Source organism: Colletotrichum phormii (assembly GCF_030913505.1).
Source record: "Colletotrichum phormii strain CBS 102054 chromosome Unknown BDP81scaffold_3, whole genome shotgun sequence".
NCBI classification, from domain to species: Eukaryota; Fungi; Ascomycota; class Sordariomycetes; order Glomerellales; family Glomerellaceae; genus Colletotrichum; species Colletotrichum phormii.
Window position 1 is genome coordinate 1,502,054 of NW_026851445.1, and position 25,401 is coordinate 1,527,454.

The window sequence follows — 25,401 nt, forward strand, 5'->3', positions numbered from 1 at the left end:
TCGACTGAACGTCGTGAAATCAACCCGTGTTCTCATCAAACTCCCCAAACAATTACACCACTCGCTGCTCTCAGAAACCCCCTCATCATCGCGCCACGCCGTAGTGCTGAATGTTCTTCGACCCTGCGAGACCCTCCTCAGCAACCTTGCCACTTACGTTACGCCTTCCATAAGCCGACGAGTACTTGTTGTCTTTGAAGTCGTTCCCGGACGACACTTGGCGGTTGCCGCCAATCATAACCGGGGGAGTCGCCGACTTCAGCTCGCCATATGGCTTGGAGTAAAAATCAGCCTCGGGTTGGATAGAGCTTTCACGGTTGCGCGGCCAAGCTTGAGGGACGAGCGATGAAGGTCCTTGGTCGGCAATGTCGTTGGTACCGCTGACCCTACGAGAGTTGAGGTCTACTTCCGACAATGCCGTGTCCTTGAGCGAGTAGTACGGAGTCTTGGTCTTTGGGGGCGTCGGGTGGGACTTCAATGGGTTCGGGTGAGGGCTTTGGCCGATATCATTCTCAAAGTCGCTGCCGGCAAGATTGTTCTCGTCGTGCTCTGAATCGGAGTCGGCGACGTTGTATCGTTGAGACACAGCTTCGTACGTGCTGTTTCTCTGTCCCTGCCTCTGCGAGTTCGCGGCTGTTGTGGCTTGGTCCATGGCGCGGTTTCGCTTCTGAGTGCGGGAGATCATCGAGTCCGTCGCAAACCATGTCTCGGTGAATTTACCTCCGGGGATTGGGACTGCGGAAGATAGAGAAGTTCGGGATCCTGCGATGTTGGTTTCGTGGAGCGGTACCTCGGTGTAAGACCCGCGGTATGAGGATCGAGGCCCAGACGTACGAGCGTACTCGCTAACGCCTGCCGTCTGGTTCTGTGGATTTCCTGGAGGAACCTGGTACTGGCGGCTGGGAAGATCAACATAGGAATTGCGAGTGTAACTAGAAACGTCTGAGCCGGCGCGGGTCCGTTGGAAAGGGATGCTAGGTGGTCGAGACACATCCTCATACGGGGCACCAGACCGACGACGGTCCTCGAGGGGTGTGGACATTCTCTTTTCGCTGTCTCCGCTCATCGAGGTCGCAACACTGGACTGGTTTCTCTTGTGTTTGGCTCGGGAGGTGAGGTTGTCCTCCAAGGGGTTCATGTCGGGGGGCATTTCGGTAATCCTGCGGAACATGACACCAAGCCATATTGAGATGCCGAGAGAGATCAAGTGCAAACCCCCAGCACCGATGAAGGTATAGAAGACGGATGGGAGGAAATAATCCATTAGGCTTTGGTCGGAAAGGCGCGTCTTCCATGTACCGCCGCTGTTGTTGACAGTGAGAGCACCGTAAGCGTAAAGGGGCATGACTCCAAGATCCGAGATACTGGCGAAAAGCTGGTAGGCGGTAGACGAAGCAGGACTGCGGTCTCCGGCGGGTCGCTGTAGGTGGTATATGCCGTAAAGACAGTGCACCATGGCTACACCAGGCTATAAGAACATCAGTGAGCTTCGGATGCTTCAAGCTCCGGAACAGGCAGTGGACGAACCGTAATACGCATGACCCAGCCGGCCAAAGTCTCGATATTGTCTAGTAGGATGAGCAGGGCGAGCAGTCCGGCAGCACCGATCAACTCCAGGACCCTCAAGCACAACTGGACGATGCGCATCGCCTTGATCCAGCTCTTCGTTCTCGGGCCTAGGGCGACATAGTTGTTGGATCGATGGTTGAGGACCAGGTGAGCACTACAGCAGAATAGGCAGTCAGTTTAACTCTTCTACTCCCTAGATGATATGGACAGTCTTCGCTGTAGGCTCTGGACCAAGCGTACTTACTCGGGGTGACGGTTGAAGGTAACCAAAGGGCCATCAGGCTTCGGCTTGCGCGGCTGGGGCTCCCAGCTTGCGCGGGTCACTGCTTTTGGATCGAACTTTGGCTCCGGAAAACGAGAATTGTTGCTGACGACATTGTAGAGGTACGGTTGGTGAGCCATGGTCGCGACACGGCGTTGGTCTCGTCCTTGCTGTGTCTGAGAAAAGAAGGAGAGGAATGCGCGGGACAAGACTTTAACAGAGGTTAGACGGCTGGAATGCCGCCAACTTGAAGGGTATCCGGTGGTTGGAGTGAGGTGTCTGAGGTCTCGCTTTCCTCTGACTTACCACGACATGTGAATGAAAGAGGTGGGGGGTGGGGGGAATGTGTGGTGAAGTGGAGGGCGAAGAAGGATGGTTAAGAACAAGACAGGGACTAGAATCAGAAAGGCCAAACCCGAGGTGAGATGAGCAAAGGTACAGGCAAATCCTGTGTTTGCCCAAGCCTCACAAAGGTTGAAGCCGCATCATCAAAGGCCCAGTTGTTTTCCAGCCTTCCTAGATCGGTTGGTTTACATTGGGTACATCTTGAGTCTAGTGTTGCAGCGGGCGCCTGACGGTTGCTATGGCGACTGCTCGTACCTGCAGCAAAGCAGGATGTCTTACGAACTTTGTGTGCACCTCAGCAAGCTCGATTAACCTTGACACCTCAGGTCCAGGCATGTTTGATTGAAGCCTGCCTCGCCTTGAAAACTGTACTAGGAAATTGCCTATTTATTCGCACCTTTGACGATCATTGATCACTCACCTCCGGATATCTGTATCATGGATCATGGATAGCATAGAAATCCACTTTGGTCCCCAAACCCCAACTTCCGAGAGGGTCGAAATGACGTACAGAGCTTGGACCAGGCCTCGATCTTAAGCAGTAGGGCACTTGTACAGGTACGGACGGATATGGATAGTTGTCATTCAAGAGAAGCTGCAACAGAGTATGGGTAGTCTGAGTAGACACTGCAACAACACGTCAAATACTTCATGCTTTTCTTCGTCAACATTAATAGCCTTTGAGGTGCTCTGAGATTGATCGCCTGCCCTGCCTGGGGCATGCAATAGCTTTATGAAGCACGGACCGAAAACGCATGTAAAAGTCCTTTCCTCGCCGAGTTCTTCACATCGGCACCGTGACTACCTAGGCCCGGCTCCGGATTGCGGATGCTGGTTTTAAATCCGAAAGCATCCACGCCGACGCCTTTTCTCTGACTTGACTCACTTGGGCCCTTGTACCTGGGCTACTTCACATTGGATGTGCTTTTGTTGCATTTTCTCTCTTCATTGACGAGTTTGTTGCAATTTGTCATTTCTTTGGACACATCATCTGGTGCTTGGAGCAAATTAAGTCGGTCAACGATCAAATCAGACCGAATTCTACTCCCGGGCTACCCTCCAACCGGTCCCATGATGCTGTCCCGAAGCCGGGCCCGGCTGCGCCCAGCCTGCAGCCGTCTCCGGATGGAAGTGGGCACCGGCGCTTCCGGGTCGCGCCCGTCGAGTACCGCTCACGCTGCAAGACAGGTTCGGCAACCAGACGCCCCGTTCCGACTGGCCGTCGTCGGCTCCGGTCCAGCAGGCTTTTACTCCGCCTACCGGGTCATGTCACAGCTTCCAGAGACCACGGTCGACATGTATGAGTCGCTGCCGGTGCCCTTTGGTCTCGTCCGCTTCGGCGTTGCCCCGGATCATCCCGAAGTCAAGGTTCGATATCCCCGTCCCGTTATCCGCTTCACCAGCGCACACTGCTTACACTGCCTCAGAATTGCCAGGACAAATTCACAGAGGTTGCTGCCTCGCCCAAATTTAACTTCATGGGCAATGTATCCATAGGCGACGTAGGCCGTCACCCTGACAGCTGCAATGTGCCCTTTCCCACCTTATTGCGGAATTATGATGCGGTGTTACTCGCATACGGTGCCGCCAAGGACAGAACCCTGGGCATCCCTGGAGAATCCAACCTCCAAGGCGTTTACTCAGCTCGCCAGTTTGTAGGCTGGTATAACGGGCTCCCTGAGTACGCCGGTTTGTCACCGGATCTCACAAAAGGAGACGAGGCCGTCGTTATCGGTCAAGGCAACGTAGCCCTGGATGTTGCTAGAATGCTCCTCGAGGATATTGATGCGTTGCGGAAGACAGATATCACAGAAGAGGCCCTTGCTCAGCTTGCAACGTCTCGCGTCAAGAGGGTTCATGTCGTGGGAAGGCGAGGTCCAATGCAGGTGAGTAGACCACCCAGATACCCATAACCAAACAAAGCAAATGGATTGACCCTTTCATCTAGGCCGCATTCACCATCAAGGAGGTCAGAGAGTTGATGAAGATTCAAAGTGTTGGTTTTCATCCGGCGGACAGCACGCTCATACCCCCCGATATCAAATCGCTTCCCAGAGCAGCAAAACGTTTGATGGAAGTAGTTGCCAAGGGCTCTGCGTCTCGTCCAGGCAATGTCGAGAAGTCATGGTCGCTCGACTTCTGCTTGAATCCCGTCGAGTTCTTGGCCAGCCAAACTTCACCCGCGGATGTCGGTAGCACCGTCTTCGAGAGAACGGAACTGTCTCACAAATTTGACCCCGGCGCTCAGGCCCGACTGACAGGGGAAACCGTCACGGTACCCTCGAACTTGGTCTTCCGTTCCATTGGCTACAAGTCCGTCCCCTTGCCCGGGTTCAAAGAGGCTGGCGTAGCCTTCGATGACCGCCGAGGCGTCGTGATGAACGATGGACGCGGCAGAGTTGTTGCAGTAGATCAGGAAGAAGCGTCTGAAGCGACGCAGTCAGGGGTAACCCCCGGTGTCTATTGTGCCGGTTGGGTTAAGCGAGGACCGACTGGCGTCATTGCCTCGACGATGCAGGATGCCTTTGAGACGGGCGACTCCATTATTCAAGATTGGCTGTCTGGTCTGCATTTCCTATCTGCGGGCAATGAGAAGCCCGCGGCAGGGTGGGATGGCGTTCGCGCAGAAATTGGCGATTCAGCATCTAAGAGAACCAGCTGGGAAGACTGGCAAAGGATTGATGGCGTAGAGAAGGAAAAGGGCCGGGCCGCAGGCAAGGAGAGGGAGAAATTCACATCCACCAAGGCCATGCTTGAGGTTCTGTCATAGAATATGGATGGCACTGTAGTTAAATGTAGAAATACCCCTCTTTGTAAATTATAGAAACATTGCTATTACTGCTTGATCTTCTCAGTCAGCTCTGGCACCTTGTCGAACAAATCTCCTACGAGTCCAACGTCTGCGATTTGGAAGATAGGGGCATCGGCATCCTTGTTTATGGCGGCAATGACCTTACTGTCCTTCATGCCAGCCAAGTGCTGGATGGCACCCGAAATGCCAACAGCCAGATACAATTGAGGTGCAACAACCTTGCCAGTCTGTCCAACTTGCAAGCTGTTGTCAGCATAGCCGCTGTCAACAGCGGCTCTGGAGGCGCCAACGGCAGCACCAAGGGAGTCGGCCAGGGGCAGCATGACCTTGTCGAACTCCTCCTTGGACTTGAGGCCTCTGCCGCCAGAGACAACCCTCCCGGCGGTGGCCAGGTCCGGCCTGTCTGACTTGGCGAGATCCTCTGATACCCACTCAGTGGCAGATTCAGACTTGGGATCAACGCCATCCTCCACTGCAGCTGAGCCGCTGGCAACCTCAGCCGCGGGGAAAGCCGTGCCTCGGATGGTTATAACCTTGATCTCGTCGGAAGACTCTACCGTCGCGATGGCATTGCCGGCGTAGATTGGGCGGACAAAGGTGTTCTCACCCTCGATCGAGGTGATATCGGAGATTTGCTGTGAGTCCAGCATGGCGGCAACGCGGGGCATCAAGTTCTTTCCAAAGGCAGTGTGTCCAGCGATGATGTGGGTGTAGCCGCCCTTCTTGATGTTCTCAACCAACAGCGGTGCAAAGTTCTCGGGGAGACCCTGCAAAATAAGAGATTGTCAGTCGCAGAACTCCATAAGCTATCGAATTTCTCAAAAGGTAGCCTACCTTGTCATACGCGGCATTGTCGACTGCAATGACCTTCTCGACACCTTCAACCTTTGCCGCCTCATCAGCAACACCCTTGATGTTGCTTCCCGCTACAAAGCCGTGGATGGATCCACCCAGCTTCTTTGCCGCTGTAATGGCGCTCAGTGAACCGTGGTTCAATTGACCTTCTCTCTGCTCCAGAATGGCGAGGGTCGACAGCAGACTTCTTCTCGACGCAGATCGGAGCCCCGAGAGTCCCCTGGACGCTGCGACAGCCCCGCTGCCAGCGGCTCTTCGAGCAAGGAACAGCATTTTTGTGGCTACAACAAATGCGAAAAGTACCGGCTTTACTGGGCTCGTTTAGAGAAACAATCGGCGAAGCTCACCGTGAGCGAGGGCTTGGTGTTGTTGTGTGGAATCTCAAGTTGTTAAGGAACGGTTGGACACGGCCCGAGGTTACTAGGCCGAGTTCGCATGAAGCCTTTCTCAGCTGCTAAAGTGCCGTCATCAGAGGTAAAGACGTTCTCCGACAGGGTGCTTGGGCGGGGGGTGAGCATAGCCGCCGCAACCCAGTCGGCTTTATGCTCCGAGCTCTCGGCCTCAGCCTCTCAGAAGACACAGGACAAGGGACGTGCACCGAGAGCTTAGTCATGACAACTGCTGGATGGTGGTGGCTGCACGTGACACCTCCTGTAGCACGTGATCAGATGGACCTGGCGTCGCGCCTCAGCTTCCTACAGGCGAGAGCATGCGCAGGGGAAAGGTACACCTGGAGAGGCCCAAGGACAGAGCAGTTCCCCCGGTATCTTCGCGCCAAAATTTCTCCAGATCCAGACGCGACTCCATAACGACCACACCTCATCATCTCCCATCAAGAACCACGCGCTTTTGGAGGGGCACACCCACAGGCTGCATCATCAATCAATCAATTCCAACAGTCGCATGTCATAGGGCGATCCATTCGTGCAATTCGTTTTCTATTTCGCGCGTCGCGACTTTGAGCTTCTGCGCGCCTTGACAAGAGTTTGGATGCCTGCCTCCTCCTAAGATCCATACAGCCACAAGTCATCATGGAGGACCAACCCAATTACGGAATTTCCAACGCCGCCTCTCCTGGCAGCAATCCCATTCTTTCGCAACCACCTTTGCAACCTGCCGCGCCTGCCCCAGGAGATGGAGCTGAAGGTGCGTGTCATCGTCAACCCCATTGGCACTGCTTCCACTGGTAAACTTGATGGCATCTAACAAGACTATGTTTCTAGATGTCCAGATGACCGAAGGCCCGGTCGCCGAACCTAGCATCAAGCAGGACAGCGCGACACCTGCACCAGGTGTCACATCCGACAACCCTCTCGACGCTCCCGATGGCCCCGCGCCCGAGGCTACGCAGGACGAGGAAATGGGCGGTGCTCGCGACGAAACAAAGGATGGCCAAGCAGCAAAGGGCGGCGATGAAGCTGCAGCTGGAAACGATGCGGAGGGGCAAGACTCCAAGACCAAGGAGACACTCGAATCCGCGGCTCGGGAACATCTTATCTCGCAAACGCACGCCATCGTATTGCCGAGCTACAGTACCTGGTTCGACATGAACACAATCAACGACATCGAGCGCAAGGCCATGTCCGAGTTCTTCAACAGCCGCAACCGCAGTAAAACACCGGCTGTCTACAAGGACTACCGTGATTTCATGATCAACACCTACAGATTGAATCCAGTGGAATACCTCACTGTCACGGCCTGCAGAAGGAACTTGGCTGGAGACGTTTGCGCCATCATGCGTGTCCACTCATTCCTTGAGCAGTGGGGCTTGATCAACTACCAGGTAGGATTCAAGATTGATGCGCTGTCTTGTATGCTGAACTGACTGGATCGATGCAGGTTGACGCCGAGCAACGGCCGTCGCACGTCGGACCCCCTTTCACCGGTCACTTCAAGATCATTTGCGACACTCCTCGTGGTCTCCAGCCGTGGCAGCCATCCGCCGATGCCGTTGTCTCTGCTGGTAAGCCCAGTGCCGATACAGAAAAGAAGGCTGCGGCAACACCGGCTCCTAAGAGCGAGCTCAATTTGGAAGTCAGCCGCAACATCTACGAAGCAAGTGCTAAGGGTTCAAAACTCAACAAGAGCGAACCCAAGACCAATGGCGAAACGCCAGTGACGAACGGTGTTTCGGGCATCGAAGAAGCTACCAAGACACCCATTGTCAAGGTCAACTGTCACACTTGCGGCATCGACTGCACCAGGCTATACTACCACAGCTCGCAGGCCGACCCGAACTCCAAGACCAAGTACGATGTTTGCCCAAGCTGCTTCCTCGAGGGCCACCTCCCAGGCAACCAGACAAGTGCTCAGTTCACCCGCATGGAAAATCCCACATACACGACCGTCCTCGACAGAGACGCACCGTGGAGCGATGCCGAGATCCTTCGGTTGCTTGAAGGCATCGAGAGGATGGATGATGACTGGAATGAGATTGCGGATCACGTGGGTACGCGAACACGCGAAGAGTGCGTCTTGCAATTCTTGTCCTTGGACATCGAGGGCAAGTATGCGGACTCGGACCTTGCCGTGAATGCCCCGACCGGCCTTGCAATGCTCGGCCAGCAGGGCGGCCATCTGCCTTTCAGCCAGGCGGATAACCCAGTCATGTCCGTTGTCGGCTTCCTCGCCGGTCTTGCTGACCCTGCCAGTACGGCGGCAGCGGCAAACAAGTCTGCCGAAGAGCTCACGCGCAAGCTTCGCAGGCGACTCGAGGGTGGCAACTCGGAAGAGGCTGTGACCAATGGCAAGGGCAAAGACAAGGACGGCGACTCAATGGAGATTGACATCCGCCAAGACGTCACAACGACGACGACTACTACAACGACAACGCTGGCCACCATTCCTATGGCTACCATGGGTGCCCGTGCCGCCGGTTTGGTGTCACACGAGGAGCGCGAGATGACAAGACTAGTATCCGCTGCGGCCAATCTCACTCTGCAGAAGCTGGAGCTGAAGTTGAAGTACTTCAACGAGATGGAAGCCATTTTGCAAGCAGAGCGGAGAGAGCTCGAGAGAGGACGGCAACAGCTGTTCCTGGATCGCCTCGCGTTCAAGCGTCGCGTCCGCGAGGTGCAGGATGGACTCAAGGCGGCAGTTGAGACGGGCGGTGATCAAGGCCTCAAGCAGGCCCAGGATGCGATGTCTGACGGTGCCAACCTCACCTTCCAGGCGGCGCCTGGAGCGGGCGCTGTGCAGCCGTTGAGTAGCGGAGGGCAGATTAAGAGCTTCGAGGCTTGATGCGGCTCATGGCACGGTGTCTCTTCCTCGAAGAAGACAGTTATGAGATGGATCGGGACGAACGTAGCTCTGCGTATGCGCGGAGAATGGGGTCCCTGTATTTTGCAAGGGGTTTGGTTCGGTGATGACCAGGGAACGGCACAAATAATTGTGGTGAATTGAAATAGTCTGGATGATTTTGGGCGTCGGAGGGATTCCTATGGCTCGACGACGTATTGTCGTTTGTGCAACTGTATTAGATACTTACACTACCCGTTTTCTGCCTGCTCTCGCCTTGCCAATATCTTGTGATGTCCACATCTCAAGGGAACTTTGAGGGCAGTGGTGTGATTGAGCTGTGTGGTCGCAAAGTGCTTTGCAAGTCTCGTAATGAGCAAAGGGCGTTGACACATGCTAGTCTATTGCTCTGTAGCTGACATTGATCTCGTGGTGAAGCAGTGCTAGTGGGTTGATAGGTAGATTGCCATCTCACATTAGCTTGCTCTCACATGTCGAAAAGAATCATGGTACATAAGGTTGTCAGATGCTATGACATCCAATTGCGGAGCTTCCCGAGCTAGACCATCCCAGAGCTCCATAGGTAGGTAAGCTCAGGCAAGGTGATTCACCTTATGTATGGCCGTTGAGCAAGCCTCTTCACTAAGGTAAGTCCCTATACGGCGCGGCAGTGGTGCTTAGGACGCTGGCCCGCAATTCGTGAAATAGAGTGCCGAGACCGTGGCCGTGGCCGTGACCTAGGCTGGTGTGGCAGACCGCAGACGTCCGGGCTGTGGGGCCGTGCTTCATGGGCCGATGAAGTAAATACACCGGGCTCGTTGTCTTGGGTATCGGAAGGAAGGTGCCCCCAAACGTATCTTACCTACCCAAGGCAAGGTAAAAGCAATAAGAAGGCACCTTCCCGTCGAAAGCCGGCCAGCTTCCTTTCTCGATGTACTGCGACATCTTACTGTCTTGCCACAGGTAGCAGATAGCTGCTGAGACGGGATGCCAAGGTGCCCGGGCAAGCGGAAGGGGGACCTTGATCAGCTCGATCCTCCAATGGTCCAGTCCGGTCTTGTCTGGGGCTATCCTCCTGTCCGGTCCACGGGTATTAAAACTCATGGTACAGAATAGATTCAACCCTCGCCCAGTCGGTCTTGGGAGTGGAGTTTATCAAGTATCTCAGACCCTGACAAGTGCCGAAGAGATGATTCTGATCGGAGACACCGTTATGCCTGGGTCAGGACGACATTGGGCTTGGCGGATCGTGAGTAGAAACTTGGGCCGGTTGTCGAATGAATTCGACCGAACATCCTAGGTAAATCCAACCGAGAGCCTAGGCTCAAGCAGAACCAGAGAGCCGACAATTTTCCGGCCTCCACTAGCAGCGCCTCAGGCCGTTTGTGAGGTCAGATTGAGGGGATTCTACAGATAGAGATGGAGACTGGCCGGAGTATTCATACGGATACTCCGTACTGGGGTAAGCAATGTACAACCCATTAGGTACCTGGTACCGTAGCGTACGTATCCACCGATGCGGTCGGCACCGTCATAAAGAGGGAAAGTACGGGGTAAAAGCTGCGTGCATGGGGCTGATTAGCTCCAAGAGCTAAACGTCTATACACCCCTGTTTTACCTCGGCTCAAAGACCCAATCCACCGCTTCTACACCAAGTGACCAAGGCAATGAAGACACCTTGCCGGCTGCACCGCGATGCGCCGAGGGACGATGAGCCAGTGAGGGAATTTGGACAAGGTGGGCAAGATGGTGACTGGTGTCAATATGGGATCCGGGGTATTTTGCGCGCACGCATCGAGGGCCGAGACTCAATTGCAGTCTGGGTATTGCTGCGGTACTGCAGCCGGCGGTATGCGGTCTGCGGTCTGCAGCGCATGGCGCGCCGCGTGTGCCCTTTTCCCCAATGTCCATCTCCGCCGCTCCTCCGGACGTTCGGGCATCGTGCCCCAAACCACCTCTAGAATGAGAACTGAGCAAACGGAAGCTAAGGGAGGAAGAGGTCAGAGACCTGATGTCTGAGAGGGCCAGGAATGAATTGTGCCCAATACTCCGGACCACGGTCCCGTCCGGCTTGTCATATTACCACAGGGACATACCCAGAGAGACGCCAGAAAGCGTGACTCTTTCTTTCTCCCTTTCTTGCCTGTTCCTCTCGATACTTCTTGCTTTATCTATCTCGCTCTCGATCGGTTCCCCGACATAATACTCTCTGTTCAGTGTCTATAGCTTATTTTCTCTTCTGGGTCCCTCCCTACATGCACCCTCGCTGGTAGCTTGTACTACCTTGGTTCCACGGCGCTGAACTGAACTGCCTACACCGGCCCATCCTTCTGCCAGCCACCTTATCGACAAGACGCGATCCCACGCCATCTTTCACGACCCTTGAGTGTCCGTAGGACAGGACAGGCTCACTACCTTACCTTAGCTTAGGTGTCTTCGTCAACCTCACACAGCATCCATTCCCGTCACCCGGGCACGCTTCCACTACCTACCTTACGCCTCTGCACGTTGGTAGCCCGAGGTATCGACAAACTAGCCCATCCCCACCGCCCCGTTACTGTTGTAGCGACTGGAAGCATCCCAGCTTACAGCGGCTACGGAGTACCTTACGAGAGAGCCTGGAACCTCATACCCCAGCTGTTCCCCATAGCCGGACCCCGTACCGAACCGCAGCCGCCTCCTCTTGGGGTATCTAACTGAGGTACCTTACCTGACAGAGTACACTACTACTGCACACCTCACCATCTCCCATCAACACGCAAGCCTGGAATCCACACATCCCTGCTGTGGTTGACATTGCTGCTGGTCATAAAGGGATTCCCGCGTGGCACCTACGTTTTGGCTTGTGACAAGCAGCCACTCACTTCCCCGTCTGCCACATTTTCCATTCTGTCAGAGGTGTCTGAGGTATCAGTCTGTCTGTCACTCTGTCACTTTGTCCTCGTCCCTCGCTCGCTCCGGCTAGCCTCCGCTCCGGCTCCAAAAACCATTCGACTGAATCGTCTGCCGTCTGCCGTCTGCCGTCTGCCGCGGATCTTTCTGCGGCTACCTTTTTTCGTGCGTGCCACCACTGCGTCTGCACTGCAACTATTTTAACACCACCCAACCACTCACACACCACACCACACGTTTACCCTTTGCAAGAATTGGTCATGTCGGCCGCACTGCGAGCGTTGGAGGCTAGGTCTGCCACGGCAAGGACTTCTTTGAGACATCTGACCTTTAATCGCCCTCGTCCGGTACGTTTTGTTCGTTGACGCTGTTGCATCTTCCTTCCGCTATCCTCTCTCTCTCTCTCTGCTCTGCTCTACTCTGCTCTTTGGCCTCGGCTCAACGCCATCATCCTTAATCCCACCCCGCTCCGCTTCTTCGGCTCCATCCATCGCTTTTGGGGAGCTTCTCTCTTCCGTCTCCCACACACTTTCATACAAACACATATCTTGCTGCCGCATGCTCTGTCTATCGCACTTTCTAACCACGTCTCCTTACTCTCCAGACCTTTGCAGCCATGGCTCCCGCAGCAAAGCGGAACAACAGTTCCCTCCCTTCAGGTAAATTGCGACTCCCCAAACGCCCCTCGGCCGCTCACCCTCGCGCCTTGAACGACCGCGGATGCGCATCGTACGGCGCATTGATGTTGACCCGGCTAACACGATTTACACACAGGATATGTCGAGGACAAGTCCAAGGGCGCCATGTTGAGATTCCAAGACTCTCTGCCCCGTCTGCCCGTACCGAGTCTCGAAGAGACAGCCGCGCGCTACATCAAGACCCTGCACCCCCTTCTCTCTGAATCCGAGTTCGCCGTCAGCAAAAAGGCCGTCGAGGACTTCGTCAAGCCCGGAGGTGTCGGCAGCAAGCTGCAGGAGAAGCTGCTCGCCCGTAGAGAAGATCCCGCGCACCGAAACTGGCTGTACGAGTGGTGGAACGATGCGGCATACCTCAGCTACAGAGATCCCGTCGTTCCCTACGTGAGCTACTTCTACTCTCACCGTGACGACCGTCGGAGGAGGAACCCTGCCAAGAGAGCCGCGGCCATTACCTCGGCTGTCCTCGAGTTCAAGAAGCAGGTCGACGACGGAACACTCGAGCCCGAATACATGAAGAGACTGCCCATCTGCATGGACAGCTACAAGTGGATGTTCAACACGAGCCGTGTCGCCGCAAAGCCCGCCGACTACCCGGCCAAGTTCTCTCACAAGGACCACAAGTACATTATTGCTATCCGTAAAAACCAAATCTTCAAGATTCTGCACGAGGTGGACGGCAAGCAGCTCAATGCGTCAGAGCTCGAGCAGCAGTTCAACAAGGTCTACGAGTTGGCTCAGAGAGTTCCTCCCGTGGGCGCTCTGACCAGCGAGAACCGCGACGTCTGGTCAGATGCGCGCGAGATCCTCCTCAAGGCCAGCCCCAAGAACGCCGCATCTTTGGAGGCCGTTGAGGCATCCTCCTTCGTCGTGTGCCTTGACGACGCTGCTCCCGTCACCCTCGAGGAGCGCGCGCACCAGTACTGGCACGGCGACGGCGCCAACCGCTGGTACGACAAGCCCCTTCAGTTCATCGTCAACGACAACGCTACTTCGGGATTCATGGGAGAGCACTCCATGATGGACGGAACCCCCACTCACCGTCTCAACGACTTCATCAACGACCTCATCTTCAACAACAAGCTCGACCTCTCTGACCCCTCAATTCGTTCCAACCTGCCTGAGCCCCAGATCGTCAAGTTCGAGATCACCAAGGAAGTACAGGCCGAGATTGACCGCGCCAGAAAGGACTTCCACGATGTCATTAGCCAGCACGAGCTCGCCGTCCAGGCGTACCAGGGTTACGGCAAGGGATTGATCAAGAAGTTCAAGTGCTCGCCCGACGCCTACGTTCAGATGATCATCCAATTGGCATACCACAAGATGTACGGCAAGAACCGCCCTACATACGAGTCGGCCGCCACTCGCCGCTTCCAGCAAGGCCGTACCGAGACGTGCAGAACCGTGTCAGACGCCTCCGTCTCGTGGTGCAACGCCATGGCCGACCCCAACATTGAGGATAAGGCCAAGGTCGACCTCTTCCGCCAGGCCATTGACTCCCACCTCGAGTACATCACTGCCGCTTCAGACGGCAAGGGTGTCGACAGACACTTGTTCGGTCTGAAGAAGCTGCTCGAGCCCGGCCAAGAGCTGCCTGCCATCTACCAGGACCCGGCCTTCTCCTACTCTTCCTCGTGGTACCTGTCCTCGTCACAGCTTAGCTCAGAGTACTTCAACGGATACGGGTGGAGTCAGGTCATCGACGGCGGGTTCGGAATTGCCTACATGATCAACGAGAACAGGTACGTGATTATTTTCTGTCGCTCTACAGCAGTTAAAACCCCCAGTAACCCGAACACTCAACTAATCCGTCATGTATGTATAGCATCAACTTCAACGTCGTCTCCAAAGGCTTGGGCAGCCAGCGTATGAGCTTCTTCCTCGACGAGGCTGCCGGCGAGATGCGCGACCTGCTCATCCCCACCATTAAGCCCGCCAAGGCCAAGTTGTAAGCGTTGAAAGAAATCACTTGTAAGAGGAGGGATGAAGAAGAACTTGTCGTTTGTAATACGGGCGAGAGAAGAGAAAGTCGACTAGCGTCCCAAGGACGCTCCATCAGTTAGTTGTGAGAGGGTGTGTATGTGTGTTCATATATGGTTACATGTAGATGACCGGTCATTCTTTGCACCGATACAGTAGAAGCGTCTCTGGCAAACCTGATAGACGTGACCGGTGGTGTCGGCACCGCCGCGATCATATTGAAAAATTTCCCCCTTCGCAGTCTTTCACATGTCTCTGGGTCTATGTACACTACAAATCCACGTTGCTCGGGTGGCAAAATCAAAAACATTATCTCGACAACTTCCCATTCCCTCCTAGTTCAAACGTACGCGCATCGGGGATGCAAGGCAAGATGTATAAATGTAACGTGGTTTGAATAGATGAGTCAAAACCGAAGAGTTCCAAAATGAAGCAGGCTATGTATGAGGTGGAGAACAAAATGTGCCGCCGCCATGTTAACTCCTACAATTCGACCCGCCTCTGCCCCTACCCAAACCGATCCCCTTCCTTATCTATGGCTGACACTTCCATCTTAACCCGAGTGAGACACAATCTCGTTGACGAGTTCGCCCTTGGTCTCATCATAGTAGGAGCAAATCTGCGATGGAAGCGGCACTTCCACGTAGTCCTCGTCCTCTCCCGAGATGATGTTGAGGTTAATGCCGGAAGACTTGCTCGAGAAGATCTTGGTGTCCGTGCTCTCCTTGCTGAAGTAGACTTGAGCGCCATCAATCGAGTCCATCAAAACGGCAGGCACGGCCCCCATGACCTGCAAAGCGAAGTTCTGGGACTTGATAACGTCCACAGTTGAGATGAGGGACTCAACGATCAACGACAGACGAGTCGAGTTCTCGATGGTAACAGCGTTTGCCTTGCCCTTCACAATAATGGTAGTGTTGCTGCACTTGCTGATCAGAATGGAGTGCGAATTGGATGCCTCGATTTCAATAGGCTGAGGCTCCTTCTCGAAGTTTTCCTGGAAACGATATCAGAGTTAATCACCTTTGACATCATCCAAAGCACAATTATAGGGGGGTTTCATACGATAGTCCACTTGTTGCCCTCAAGCACCTTCTTTGACGGCTTCTTGACGCGCATGCTCTCTGGCTTAGGCTTCTTGCCAGGAGCCGGGCTCTTGCCGCGTGCTGATGTCTCTCCATCGACTTTCGAGGTTGTACGAAGGGACGGGTTCTTGTGCGTCATTTCCGATCTGTCGACCTTGCGAAGACCCTTCGTCACAGCCTCGCCTTTGTTGAGTTCGGAGAACACGGCACCCAACCCACCCTTGCCACCGGGGGTTTCTTCCTTTATATCCAGTACAGGAGGGGGACCGGGAGGTGGGGGCGGGGGCGGAAGACCGCCGGCCGGTGGTGGCGGAGGAGGAGGAGCGGCGGCGGAGGCTGCAGATGCGGACAATGACTTAGCGACTTCCTGAGCTGGCTGACCCTTCGGGTTCCAGGGGATGCCGCTAGCGAAGTTCTGCTTGACATAGTCGGCAAGGTCACGGAAGACTTGGTAAAAGGCATTCACCCAGTCGGTTTGTTGCGCATCCCTATGCAATATCGCATTAGCCAGGGGACTTCAAGCGGCTCCTCAGATCGTTTGCGTAGACATACTTGTCCTTTTGTTCCTTCAGCACCCTGTTACCAAAGAATTGGGCAGAGCCCAACGAATCTTCGACATGCTTATAAGGACGGTTGTCGACAGTGACCCAGGCGAGAACCATGATGCCCTCAGCAACAGCGCTCAGTTGAGTGAAAACTGGCGATCCTCGGTTGGACTCTTTGATGTTGTTGACAGCTACAAGGGCTTCGTTGATGGGCTTGAGAAGGTCCTGATATACAGCCATTTCTGCGCCGTTCAGATCAGGCTTCTTAGCCTTCGTGGTGATGAGCAGGAAGTTGCGCTGGGCTTGGAAACCCTGCAGAACTTTGGCAGCCTACGGAGACCCTAGTCAACACCCAAAGAACGGTCAATTCGCAAATGTATTTAGATGACTGACCTGGTCAGCAACAAGGCCTCCTAGCTGCTGACTGGTTTTGACATATTTCTCGACCGATGTGGCAATAAATTGGTCGAACTCCTCAATGGACTCAGGGACTGGCTCTGGGGGAGCTTGGGGAGCGACGGGGGCTTGCGGCGGCGGGGGAGCGGCCGAGGCATTGGAAGCGTCAGGCGGCGAGGCGACCGATTGATTGAGAGCGGGAACTGCTTGGGGAAGCTCGATGGTAGAGGTGGCGATGTCTTCGAGTCTAGCCGTGGCAGCTTCGAGCCTTGTTTCGAGGTTAGCTGCGAGTGCGCTGGCAGTGGGCCAAGGATAGGAGCAACAGCGAGGTAACGCCCGTCAGTGTTGCCGTAGAGATGGATGCAAAGCAGTCCAGGCTGATAGGAAATCCGTCGACGTACCGCTTGATGAGAGTGGTGAGGTTGTGCATGTTGTTCGTTGCCATGTTGGGCAGAGGAGGGGAGCCGAAGCTTGTTGCAAGGAGAAGGTCGACAGGAGAGGTTATAGGACGGCGGCGATGGGCCGGGGGTAAGCACTGACGGACAGAGACGGTGTGACGAAGGGCGTCAGAGGACGGAGATCGGTAGCGGAAGACGGGGTGGATATGCAATGTCAAGAACAATAACGACAATGACAGCAAGGGCAATAGCAGGGTCGGCTGTTGCAACACGAAGTGAGCTCAATGCAACCGAGGCCTCGTGCAGGATGTCTGTCGAAACAGCTCAACACAGCAAAGCAACTATTGCAAGGTTGAATGGGGCAGAGCCAAAAGATTGGGCGTGAAGTTTCAGCTAGTGCGGAGCTGCTGGGATGGGTGAAATGCACCTGGCAAAGAGCAATAGGTCGGCTGCCGCTGAAGATGTTGTAAATGAGCAGAGAGCTACGAGGTTGGCGGACGAGGTGTTTTGAATGGGTATTATCGCAAGCATCCAATGTCATGCCAGACAATGGGGGTGGACAGACGCGGCAGTACGTATCTTTGTGCTGGAGACACAGTACCTCTTCAGGAAGCTCTGCTGATCAGGTACCTAATCGTGCTTGAGGTCCCGGGACAAGTACCTGAGGTATTCCCTGCCCACGCTACCGCGCCATCCAAGATGATGGGTGCCTCTCGCTTTTTGGATGCCTTGGAGTCTATTGCCTTAGGCACAACCTGCCTCTGCTCAGGCACTTGGGCTACCTAGCAGCTCATCTACCTACCTCATGTATCTATTGAACTTGGCTATCTAAGCTTGAGCAAGATTAGGTATCTGCTGAAGCCTAAGGTCAATCCTTCATCTCTTGCGCATGCGATTCCTGCCATTCATCTGCTCGGTTTCGCTGACTGTGTGCAATCTGCAATTGCATAGGATGAGATGACGGTGGTCAGCATGCCAGGCAATTTCGAGAAGGTTGAGTAGATCAAATGCAGCTTGCCCAGCTAGTGTACTCCGGCGTACGTATACTCTGTAGGCAGTCGCCAAACCCCCCCCCCACTTTGTCTATGAGTACGATGCCAGAAGCGGCTGATGATGACGATAGTCAAGCAAAGTTGTTCAGCGACAGAAAAGTGTCAGTTGAGGCTAAAGTATGGACGGCTTACAATCTCAACCTCGAAACTTCACCTACAATGAATTTGGACCGACTAGCTAACCTCTTAGAACACTCCAGACCCATAAGGAGCTGCCCCTCTCGGCTCGAGTGAGTTGAGCGAGATCAGATAAGCTTCTAGAAGCTCCCTCCTTCTACCACAGGCAACCCTGCCACGTGCCGGCCCAACGTGTGGTTGTGTGCTACCTTATCTGTAAGATTTCACGTGGAATCATTTCAGGTACCATATATCCACGGACGGCGGCGGCGTCTAGTGTATGGATAAAAGATGGCATATGATTAAGATAGGGGGTAAATTGAAAGAGAAGATAGCGCACTGGCTAATGGTTTGTTGTTGATATTGAGGCTCACTCCAGCCAGCTGTATTTCTACAGTTGTTTTGCATCTTCAATTCGCCCGTCGGCCAGAAATCCGGGCCTGTTCCTCAACCTAACCTATATCACCTGCAACGTCTCATGGAGGAGGTGCCTTCTCACCTCACCTCATCTAGTAAGGCACATATCAGCCTGTCAGAGCCCCCTCGCTTCGTCCGTGCTTGCTGCATTGTGCATTCTCGCCGACGCTGATGCGGCCAATAACCCATAGCACACAACAAAGTGGGTGTAACCTAGTTTCAAAAGCCCTTCACTTTGCAAATTCACACTCAAAATCATCTGTCCTACTACGACTTTTTGGCTGGCTCCTAAGATATCAGTCAATCGTCTGGCTCTCACTTCCTCACAATAGTAGCAATTGCCGCGTAACACAGCATCTCGGCCGACAACATTAACATCTCATTCGATTCGGGTTGAGTCTTCACGCCACTCATTGCGTAGCTACTATTGATCCGTCCTTCCAAGAGTCGATTTCATTGTGAAGCTTTGACCATGGCCGACGACGACTCACAATCGCCGAAAGAGCAGCGTCTTACTGACGAAGAATTCAAAGCATTGCCTGCCATTGACTTTGTGACGTTGGGAATGTTCATCATAGGTGAGTCGGAAACCTCTCTCCACCGATGCCTTTTCTCCATGAATCCAATATCACCACGGTGTGTCCCTCCACTGCATGAATCCTCTGCTGACGATGACTAGACGAGATACACTTCTTGCCGCCCACGCCGCCCGTCTTTGATGTTCTCGGCGGTGCCGGCTCATATGGTGCCCTTGGAGCCCGTCTCTTCTCGCCGGCTCCGGATGCCTCTTCAGTCGGCTGGATCGTCGACAAGGGTTCCGACTTTCCACAATCCTTGACCGAGCTCATCGGCAGCTGGGAGACGTCAGTCGTGTTCCGCGAGGACCCAGAGCGTCTGACCACCCGCGGATGGAACGGATACGAGAACGCAGAGAAGCGCGCCTTCAAGTACACCACCACCAAGAAGCGCCTCACTGCAGGGGACCTCACACCTCATCTGCTACTATCCAAGTCCTTTCACCTAATCTGCTCCCCGGCCAGATGTAGAGACTTGGTGTCCGAAATCACCTCAGCCCGGAAGCATGTGTGCCCGCCCGATGCATACACAAAACCAATATTCATCTGGGAACCCGTACCTGACCTGTGTACGCCCGATGAACTTCTCAACTGTACAAATTGCCTGCCCCTGATCGACATCCTCAGTCCGAACCACTCGGAGCTGGCAGGTTTCATGGGCGACGACGGCCTGGACCCAGCCACTGGAGAGATTTCGAAAGCGGCGGTAGAGAGATCCTGCGAGCAACTTCTCGCAAGTATGCCTTTGTCATCATTCACGCTCGTCATCCGCGCCGGAGACAAGGGCTGCTACGTTGCTCGAAACGGTGGCCGCAAGCGACATCCAGCTGCTGGCGATGGAGCAGGTCCGAAGCGTCGCAAGAAGGATTATACGAGGGGCGGCCTTCAGCCGGACACCGACATGGAAGCACTCTTCGCCGGTCTGCTTCAGGATGACGAAGGTGCTGTTGTTCGCGAGGAAATCGAGGTTGATTCTGGTACCGAACAGTGGATTCCAGCCGTTCACCAGGACAGCGCCAAAGTGATAGATCCTACAGGAGGTGGCAACACCTTTCTGGGCGGCCTCGCTGTTGCTCTTGCAAGGGGCAAGAGCGTAGAGGAAGCTGCAGCATGGGGCAGTGTAGCCGCCAGCTTTGCCATTGAGCAAGTTGGCGTACCAACTTTGGCCAAAAACGAGGAGGGCCAGGAGACATGGAATGGTGAAAGGGTAGAGGACCGGCTTGCGGAATTCCGAGCCCGTCTACAAAAGACACAGTAGAGTCCACGACAAATGCTTCATCCGTGATCATATATCTAGAAAGAGGTAGACAAATAAGGGCAAAAGTTAATGCAAAGTTTGACGCGTTGGATCTGACACCTTACAGACCACTGCGCAAGAATCATGGTAGTCGAGTCTCTATTCGTTACGTAACATGGCAATGTCTCACAGGGACGCCGCCTTCCTCTCACAATACCAACGCCAGATATCATACGCAAATAATCCCACATCAAGACATCCGGCCTTAAATCTTGTACACAAGCTCTCCATCGGTGTACCTGTCTCTCGGTTAGCCACATAAGAATAGAAGATGAATAATCAAGCGGGGGAACGTACATAATCTGGTTGGCTTCGTCCATCTTCTTGAGAGCTTTGACGGCCTCTTCCTTGCTGAAGGCACTGCCGCTACGCGACTGCAACTTAGTGTTGACGGCTTCCAGAACAGCATTGACATTGGCAGAATCGTCGTCGAACAAGGCCGAGTTGAGTAGCTGGCCAAGAGCGCTTCTGAACACAGTCAATCGCTGGGGACTGATGGGTTCGTCAGCAATGGCGAGGCCAGCTGCTCCCGATGCCAGCTCGTCATCATCCTCGCCGTTGTCTTGTGACTGGGAAGGCAGCTGAGAAGCGGGCAGAGATGAAGCAAATGATGTTTGCGTGTGCGGTGCCGCACTTGAAGAAGCCGCGCCATCACCGCGACGACGGGACCTCCGTGGCGTCGCCTCGTAGATATCCTCCTCTGCTTCCTCCACTGCATCAGGCTCGGCAGGCGTCTCCGCGTCGCTTTCAGGGGCATCTTCGTTGGCACTGCTGGCACCAGCGGTCCGCCGAGGCCGGGCCACGCCTCGCGTCGACCGCGAGGACCTTGGGACGGGCGTCCGTGTTGTCGTCTTCTTAAAGGTTGCATCATCGTCGTCGTCAGACGAGCTTTCATCGCTTGACGAAGCAAATTTGGTGGTCTGAGTTTTCCTGCGCTTCTTTCTCGACTCGTCCTCGACCACCTCCTTGAACAGGGCAAAACGGAGGATTGCCTCGGCCGCAAGTGCATCGCGCTCGTCTACTCGATTTGAGAGTCGGGACTTGGCGTGGGCGGTAGCCAAACGAATAAGAGTTTCCAAAGTACGGACGGTCAGAGGGCTGGTTCTGCGCTGGTTACCCTCCATCTCATCGTTTCTGAGGCCAACATAAATGTCAGAGATGCGATCTGATGCGGCCTGAGTCAAGACAGGCCGAATTCTGGTCTTGGCATATTGAATGTATTTCTTCATGAAAGGAATGCTGAGCACCTCGGGCTTCTTGTTCGCGCCGCGTCCAGTGGTAAGAGTGACGCCAGCGTGAAGCATCGCATCGAACTTCTCGAACACATCGGTCGGGCGCTGGGTATCGGCTTGGTTGTTGATGGCAACGCCGAGGGCTTGGCCGGCGTTCTCACGCACCGGCGCACCCTCTTCTGTCCCCGGTTGACGGTAACGGTGCATCCGCAGAACGTGCTCCGAAACCTGCCGGTCCCGAGTATCCTCGATATCATCGGTAACGACGAACAACAGATCGAAACGAGACAGGAGGGAGTCTGGAAGGGCGATGTTCTTGTGGGGGTCCTTATGGGTGTCGTATTGGCCAAAGATGGGGTTGGCAGCAGCAACAACGCTGCACCTGGCGTTGAGCGAAGTGTGAATACCAGCCTTGGCAATTGTGACAGTCTGCTGTTCCATGACTTCGTGAATTGCAACACGATCAATATCGGACATCTTGTCGAACTCGTCAATGCATACCACGCCACGATCAGCCATGACCATAGCTCCGGCCTCAAGTCTCCTCTCACCGGTCTCCTTATCCGAAGTTACAGCGGCCGTCAGACCGACACCTGAGGAACCTCGACCGGTAGTAGCAATGGCTAGTGGCGCCGTATTGAGGACGAATCGAAGAAGCTGGGACTTGGCCGTGGAGGGGTCTCCCACCATGAGGATGTTGATGTCACCCCTCAAATGAGTGCCATTTTCCAAATTCTTCTCCATGCCACCAAGCAGCATCAAAAGAATTGCCTTCTTGATGTATGCGTGGCCGTAAATACTGGGCGCGAGTGACTGGGAAAGGAGGTCGAGAAGATTCTTCTTCTTTGCTACTTTGTTGATGTTTCGAATATCCGTATCGGTTATAGTGGCAGTGGCCACACCACCTCCCGATTTCGATGACAGGAGAAGAATGTGGTTGGCGATGATAACCGTCTTGAACAAGGCGCTGTTATGGTTTGTGTTTCTGTTGCCGAGCGTTCTGTAGATACCGACGAGTTGCACGCGGTCGCCAGGCTTGACCTTGTCGACAAGGTCATCATCGAGGATCACATCCACGCCACGGGGCAGCTGACCTGCCGGGGCACGCTCTGGCATCTCCTGAATGGAAACGGTCTGGTGATCTCTGTAGGTGCTGAAGCCGTACTCGGTAGTAAGCGGGTTGCCTTCGTCGTCCTCTTGAGGGTAAGCGCTCGATGTGGTGACTCCGTTGGTCATGGTCTGGTCTTGGTACTCTCGGAAGTGGAAGACATCCTTGTTCTCGTTGTAATGCACACTCTTGACAACCTTGGGCCGAATCAGCGAGCATCTCGTCACAATGCCTTCGAGGGACACCATGCTGTTCAGGTGCTGGGAGGACAATGTGCGAGGGTTGCAGGCATTCATGCCAAAGCTACCGGCCCATGCGCAGTAGTAGGAGATCTCGTTCAACTTTTCCGCATCGCCGGACTGGGGCAGTGTCTTGACGATTTGTTTCAGGGCATGGTTGAAGGCAAGACTATAGTCGAAAGGGTCTTGAAGAATTCCAGAGGCAAGTTCGGCATTATGGGCGCGTAGTTGGTCGAGGTTGACGACAAGTCTTCTCTGCTGCTTTTGCAACATCAAGATGATGGCGGATCTGTAGCTGCGTCCTTGAGAGTCATTCTCTGTGGTCGAACCAGGTCAGTGTGCAACATTCAGAGGCGCATAGACATGTACGGGGATGCGAAAGCAAACGTACGAGGATCGAGGAACTCCTGGGCCAAGCGCACGCGGTCCAAGGCGGCTGCATCCTGCAGCATGAACGAATCCATGGCGGCGGCAATTGTTGTCAGAGTCGAGACTTAATTGAACGGAAGTAAGAGAGTCTCGGGAGAGAAGGGTATCAAAAGCGTGGGTTTGCAAAAGTAGCTGACAACATGAGGTACAAGGAGGCTGCAGAAGTGTCAATATTGAAGGTCGAGGGGGAGGGGGAATGTGATCCGCCGCAGAGAGTGTGAGCGACAAGGAAAAAAAAGGAGGGGACCAATTCCCATCCAAAAACGCGAAGCGACGCGCCCCGATGTGGGACGCGTAAAGTGGTTTTGCTTTGGCAAGGCAACCGTGGCTTGCCCCTCCCCTAGAGACATGTGGCTGATGCCCCTTTCCAACAATGCTTCGAGGTAGGTACTTCGGTACCTGACTAAGGTATTCCAAGCGTCACATTAGGTACTTCAGCGCATCGTCTGTCTGTCACCATGTAAGCCCCAACGCCGACCATGGATTGGCACAGCATGAGGGGCCGTTTCTCAGCCAAACTAACCTGTCTTCGACAAGCCAGAATCGTCGTTATTCTACCAGTACCTCTTGCTCTTGCGGGCCATCATCCCGACTATTGCCCAGCGTCGACACTGCCGCCGGGGCGAGATCAGCTCACCCTCCGTATCCTACGTCACACGCCTGTTGGACCACTTTGGGTACCTTTAATATTTCGGCTTCTTACTTACCCTGCCCACGGGAGGCAGATAACACCCGGGACAATGCCGTGCCTTCGTCGCACATGAACCATGCTCACATTACCTCGACGATGTGGTTCGCCGAGCAAAACTACTCACTCGTTGCAGGCCTCGACTTGTCAGTCTCAATAATGGACCATCGTACCTTAGGGACGCCCGCCGAATCGTGGAAAAATCAGAGACTTGCCTACCAAATAATCTCAGCCACGTACCCAAGACCCGACAGTCTGGGCCGCCCTGGCAAGTCTTGCTTCCGCAGGCTTCTTGCAGATACGAAGCAGATTCTCCGGTGCACACTTCCTTTCAGCGTCGTCGTTTAATGCAACGTCTGCTGTCAAGCGTTGGTCACCCGCTTGGTGGACGTCGAGCTCATGGAGTGACACTTTACCCTACCGACGACTCCGTGTAATGGGATTCCTTGATGCTCTTTTCTTATCCTTTGGTAAGTAAGCACGTATCCACTTATAGCCGATCGGCAACGATGAGACAAGGGAAATGTCTCGTACCTTTAGGCACTGAGCTACTACCAGTCGCCAAAGATTGCACCAGGCGGATAGCGCGCGAATACCTGCTTTGCCGGCATGCGTTGCAATTCGCAAGTCCAGCCGGTTAATTCTGCAGAGGATCTCTTCCTCCACTGCTGGCCTCAAGTTCGGACTTCATCTCACTAGTGACGAGTCACATCCGCCAATCCTTGTCGCTCTCAACCGGCTCTGTATGCATACAGGGGTTGAATGAGAAATGGAAATCCAAGGGGGCCAGGTATCGTCGGGTGAGATAAGGGTGTAGAGATATCGCCGGTGCGGTTACCTCGTACATGAAGTTCACAATGCAAGAACGGTCTTGCAGTTGGCCAATATCTGTACTCCGTACACGCACTCAGCGGGGGGGGAACTTCTCGCGACGAGAACATCTACGGTTCCATACTAACTCATCTTGGGCACGGGACAGTGACACCGAAATGACCGGCCCGAAAGTATATCGGCATCCCGATGAAAGGTGACGCGGCATCGGAACGATCCGACACTGTTACTAGCTGCTCCACCTTCGCGGGTCCAGTTTCTCATCGGATACTCGCAGCTTGAGAAGATATCGCAAATCAGCTCAACGGCGCTCTGAATATCCTCCCCCATCGACGAGTCTGCGAG

The 25,401-nt window shown here is 54.4% G+C and overlaps 8 protein-coding genes across 8 annotated transcripts; 4 read left to right on the forward strand and 4 right to left on the reverse strand.

Annotated features, from left to right (window-relative positions):
* Positions 1 to 85: 85 nt before the first annotated feature.
* BDP81DRAFT_311000 (uncharacterized protein) lies at positions 86 to 1,971 on the reverse strand (the record flags this gene model as incomplete). The annotated part of the gene is made up of 3 exons (XM_060583687.1): positions 86 to 1,468; positions 1,528 to 1,723; positions 1,814 to 1,971. The coding sequence occupies 3 exons, from the start codon at positions 1,969 to 1,971 to the stop codon at positions 86 to 88; spliced, it is 1,737 nt and encodes a 578-aa protein (XP_060449839.1).
* Positions 1,972 to 3,247: 1,276 nt separating this feature from the next.
* Positions 3,248 to 4,946, forward strand: BDP81DRAFT_458077 (uncharacterized protein; the record flags this gene model as incomplete). Its single annotated transcript, XM_060593365.1, has 3 exons — positions 3,248 to 3,544; positions 3,604 to 4,062; positions 4,125 to 4,946. The coding sequence occupies 3 exons, from the start codon at positions 3,248 to 3,250 to the stop codon at positions 4,944 to 4,946; spliced, it is 1,578 nt and encodes a 525-aa protein (XP_060449840.1).
* Positions 4,947 to 4,978: 32 nt separating this feature from the next.
* On the reverse strand, positions 4,979 to 6,332 carry BDP81DRAFT_129830 (electron transfer flavoprotein domain-containing protein). The gene is made up of 2 exons (XM_060581723.1): positions 5,823 to 6,332; positions 4,979 to 5,755 (listed from the first exon to the last, which is right to left on the reverse strand). The coding sequence occupies exons 1-2, from the start codon at positions 6,114 to 6,116 to the stop codon at positions 5,012 to 5,014; spliced, it is 1,038 nt and encodes a 345-aa protein (XP_060449841.1). The 5' UTR covers positions 6,117 to 6,332; the 3' UTR covers positions 4,979 to 5,011.
* Positions 6,333 to 6,617: 285 nt separating this feature from the next.
* BDP81DRAFT_129845 (SWIRM domain-containing protein) lies at positions 6,618 to 9,511 on the forward strand. The gene is made up of 3 exons (XM_060581724.1): positions 6,618 to 6,989; positions 7,067 to 7,626; positions 7,683 to 9,511. The coding sequence occupies exons 1-3, from the start codon at positions 6,875 to 6,877 to the stop codon at positions 9,081 to 9,083; spliced, it is 2,076 nt and encodes a 691-aa protein (XP_060449842.1). The 5' UTR covers positions 6,618 to 6,874; the 3' UTR covers positions 9,084 to 9,511.
* A 3,077-nt stretch (positions 9,512 to 12,588) lies between these two features.
* On the forward strand, positions 12,589 to 14,619 carry BDP81DRAFT_458080 (choline/Carnitine O-acyltransferase; the record flags this gene model as incomplete). Its single annotated transcript, XM_060593366.1, has 3 exons — positions 12,589 to 12,631; positions 12,747 to 14,409; positions 14,493 to 14,619. The coding sequence occupies 3 exons, from the start codon at positions 12,589 to 12,591 to the stop codon at positions 14,617 to 14,619; spliced, it is 1,833 nt and encodes a 610-aa protein (XP_060449843.1).
* Positions 14,620 to 15,200: 581 nt separating this feature from the next.
* Positions 15,201 to 17,118, reverse strand: BDP81DRAFT_390517 (adenylate cyclase associated N terminal-domain-containing protein; the record flags this gene model as incomplete). Its single annotated transcript, XM_060587418.1, has 5 exons — positions 15,201 to 15,644; positions 15,713 to 16,220; positions 16,285 to 16,607; positions 16,671 to 16,941; positions 17,075 to 17,118. 5 exons carry the CDS (start codon positions 17,116 to 17,118, stop codon positions 15,201 to 15,203), a joined length of 1,590 nt encoding a protein of 529 aa, XP_060449844.1.
* A 2,011-nt stretch (positions 17,119 to 19,129) lies between these two features.
* BDP81DRAFT_458082 (Ribokinase-like protein) lies at positions 19,130 to 20,490 on the forward strand (the record flags this gene model as incomplete). The annotated part of the gene is made up of 2 exons (XM_060593367.1): positions 19,130 to 19,235; positions 19,337 to 20,490. The coding sequence occupies 2 exons, from the start codon at positions 19,130 to 19,132 to the stop codon at positions 20,488 to 20,490; spliced, it is 1,260 nt and encodes a 419-aa protein (XP_060449845.1).
* A 244-nt stretch (positions 20,491 to 20,734) lies between these two features.
* On the reverse strand, positions 20,735 to 23,572 carry BDP81DRAFT_446175 (MCM2/3/5 family protein; the record flags this gene model as incomplete). The annotated part of the gene is made up of 3 exons (XM_060592034.1): positions 20,735 to 20,768; positions 20,827 to 23,425; positions 23,500 to 23,572. 3 exons carry the CDS (start codon positions 23,570 to 23,572, stop codon positions 20,735 to 20,737), a joined length of 2,706 nt encoding a protein of 901 aa, XP_060449846.1.
* Between the last annotated feature and the right edge of the window lie 1,829 nt (positions 23,573 to 25,401).

Excerpts from the sequence above, each read along its gene's own strand:
- BDP81DRAFT_129845 (XM_060581724.1), top strand. The coding sequence starts at position 6,875 with ATGGAGGACCAACCCAATTACGGAATTTCCAACGCCGCCTCTCCTGGC. Across the intron at positions 6,990-7,066 it reads CCCAGGAGATGGAGCTGAAG|ATGTCCAGATGACCGAAGGC; the intron begins GTGCGTGTCATC and ends CTATGTTTCTAG. Across the intron at positions 7,627-7,682 it reads GGGGCTTGATCAACTACCAG|GTTGACGCCGAGCAACGGCC; the intron begins GTAGGATTCAAG and ends GGATCGATGCAG.
- BDP81DRAFT_129830 (XM_060581723.1), bottom strand. The coding sequence starts at position 6,116 with ATGCTGTTCCTTGCTCGAAGAGCCGCTGGCAGCGGGGCTGTCGCAGCG. Across the intron at positions 5,756-5,822 it reads ACAATGCCGCGTATGACAAG|GGTCTCCCCGAGAACTTTGC; the intron begins GTAGGCTACCTT and ends CTTATTTTGCAG.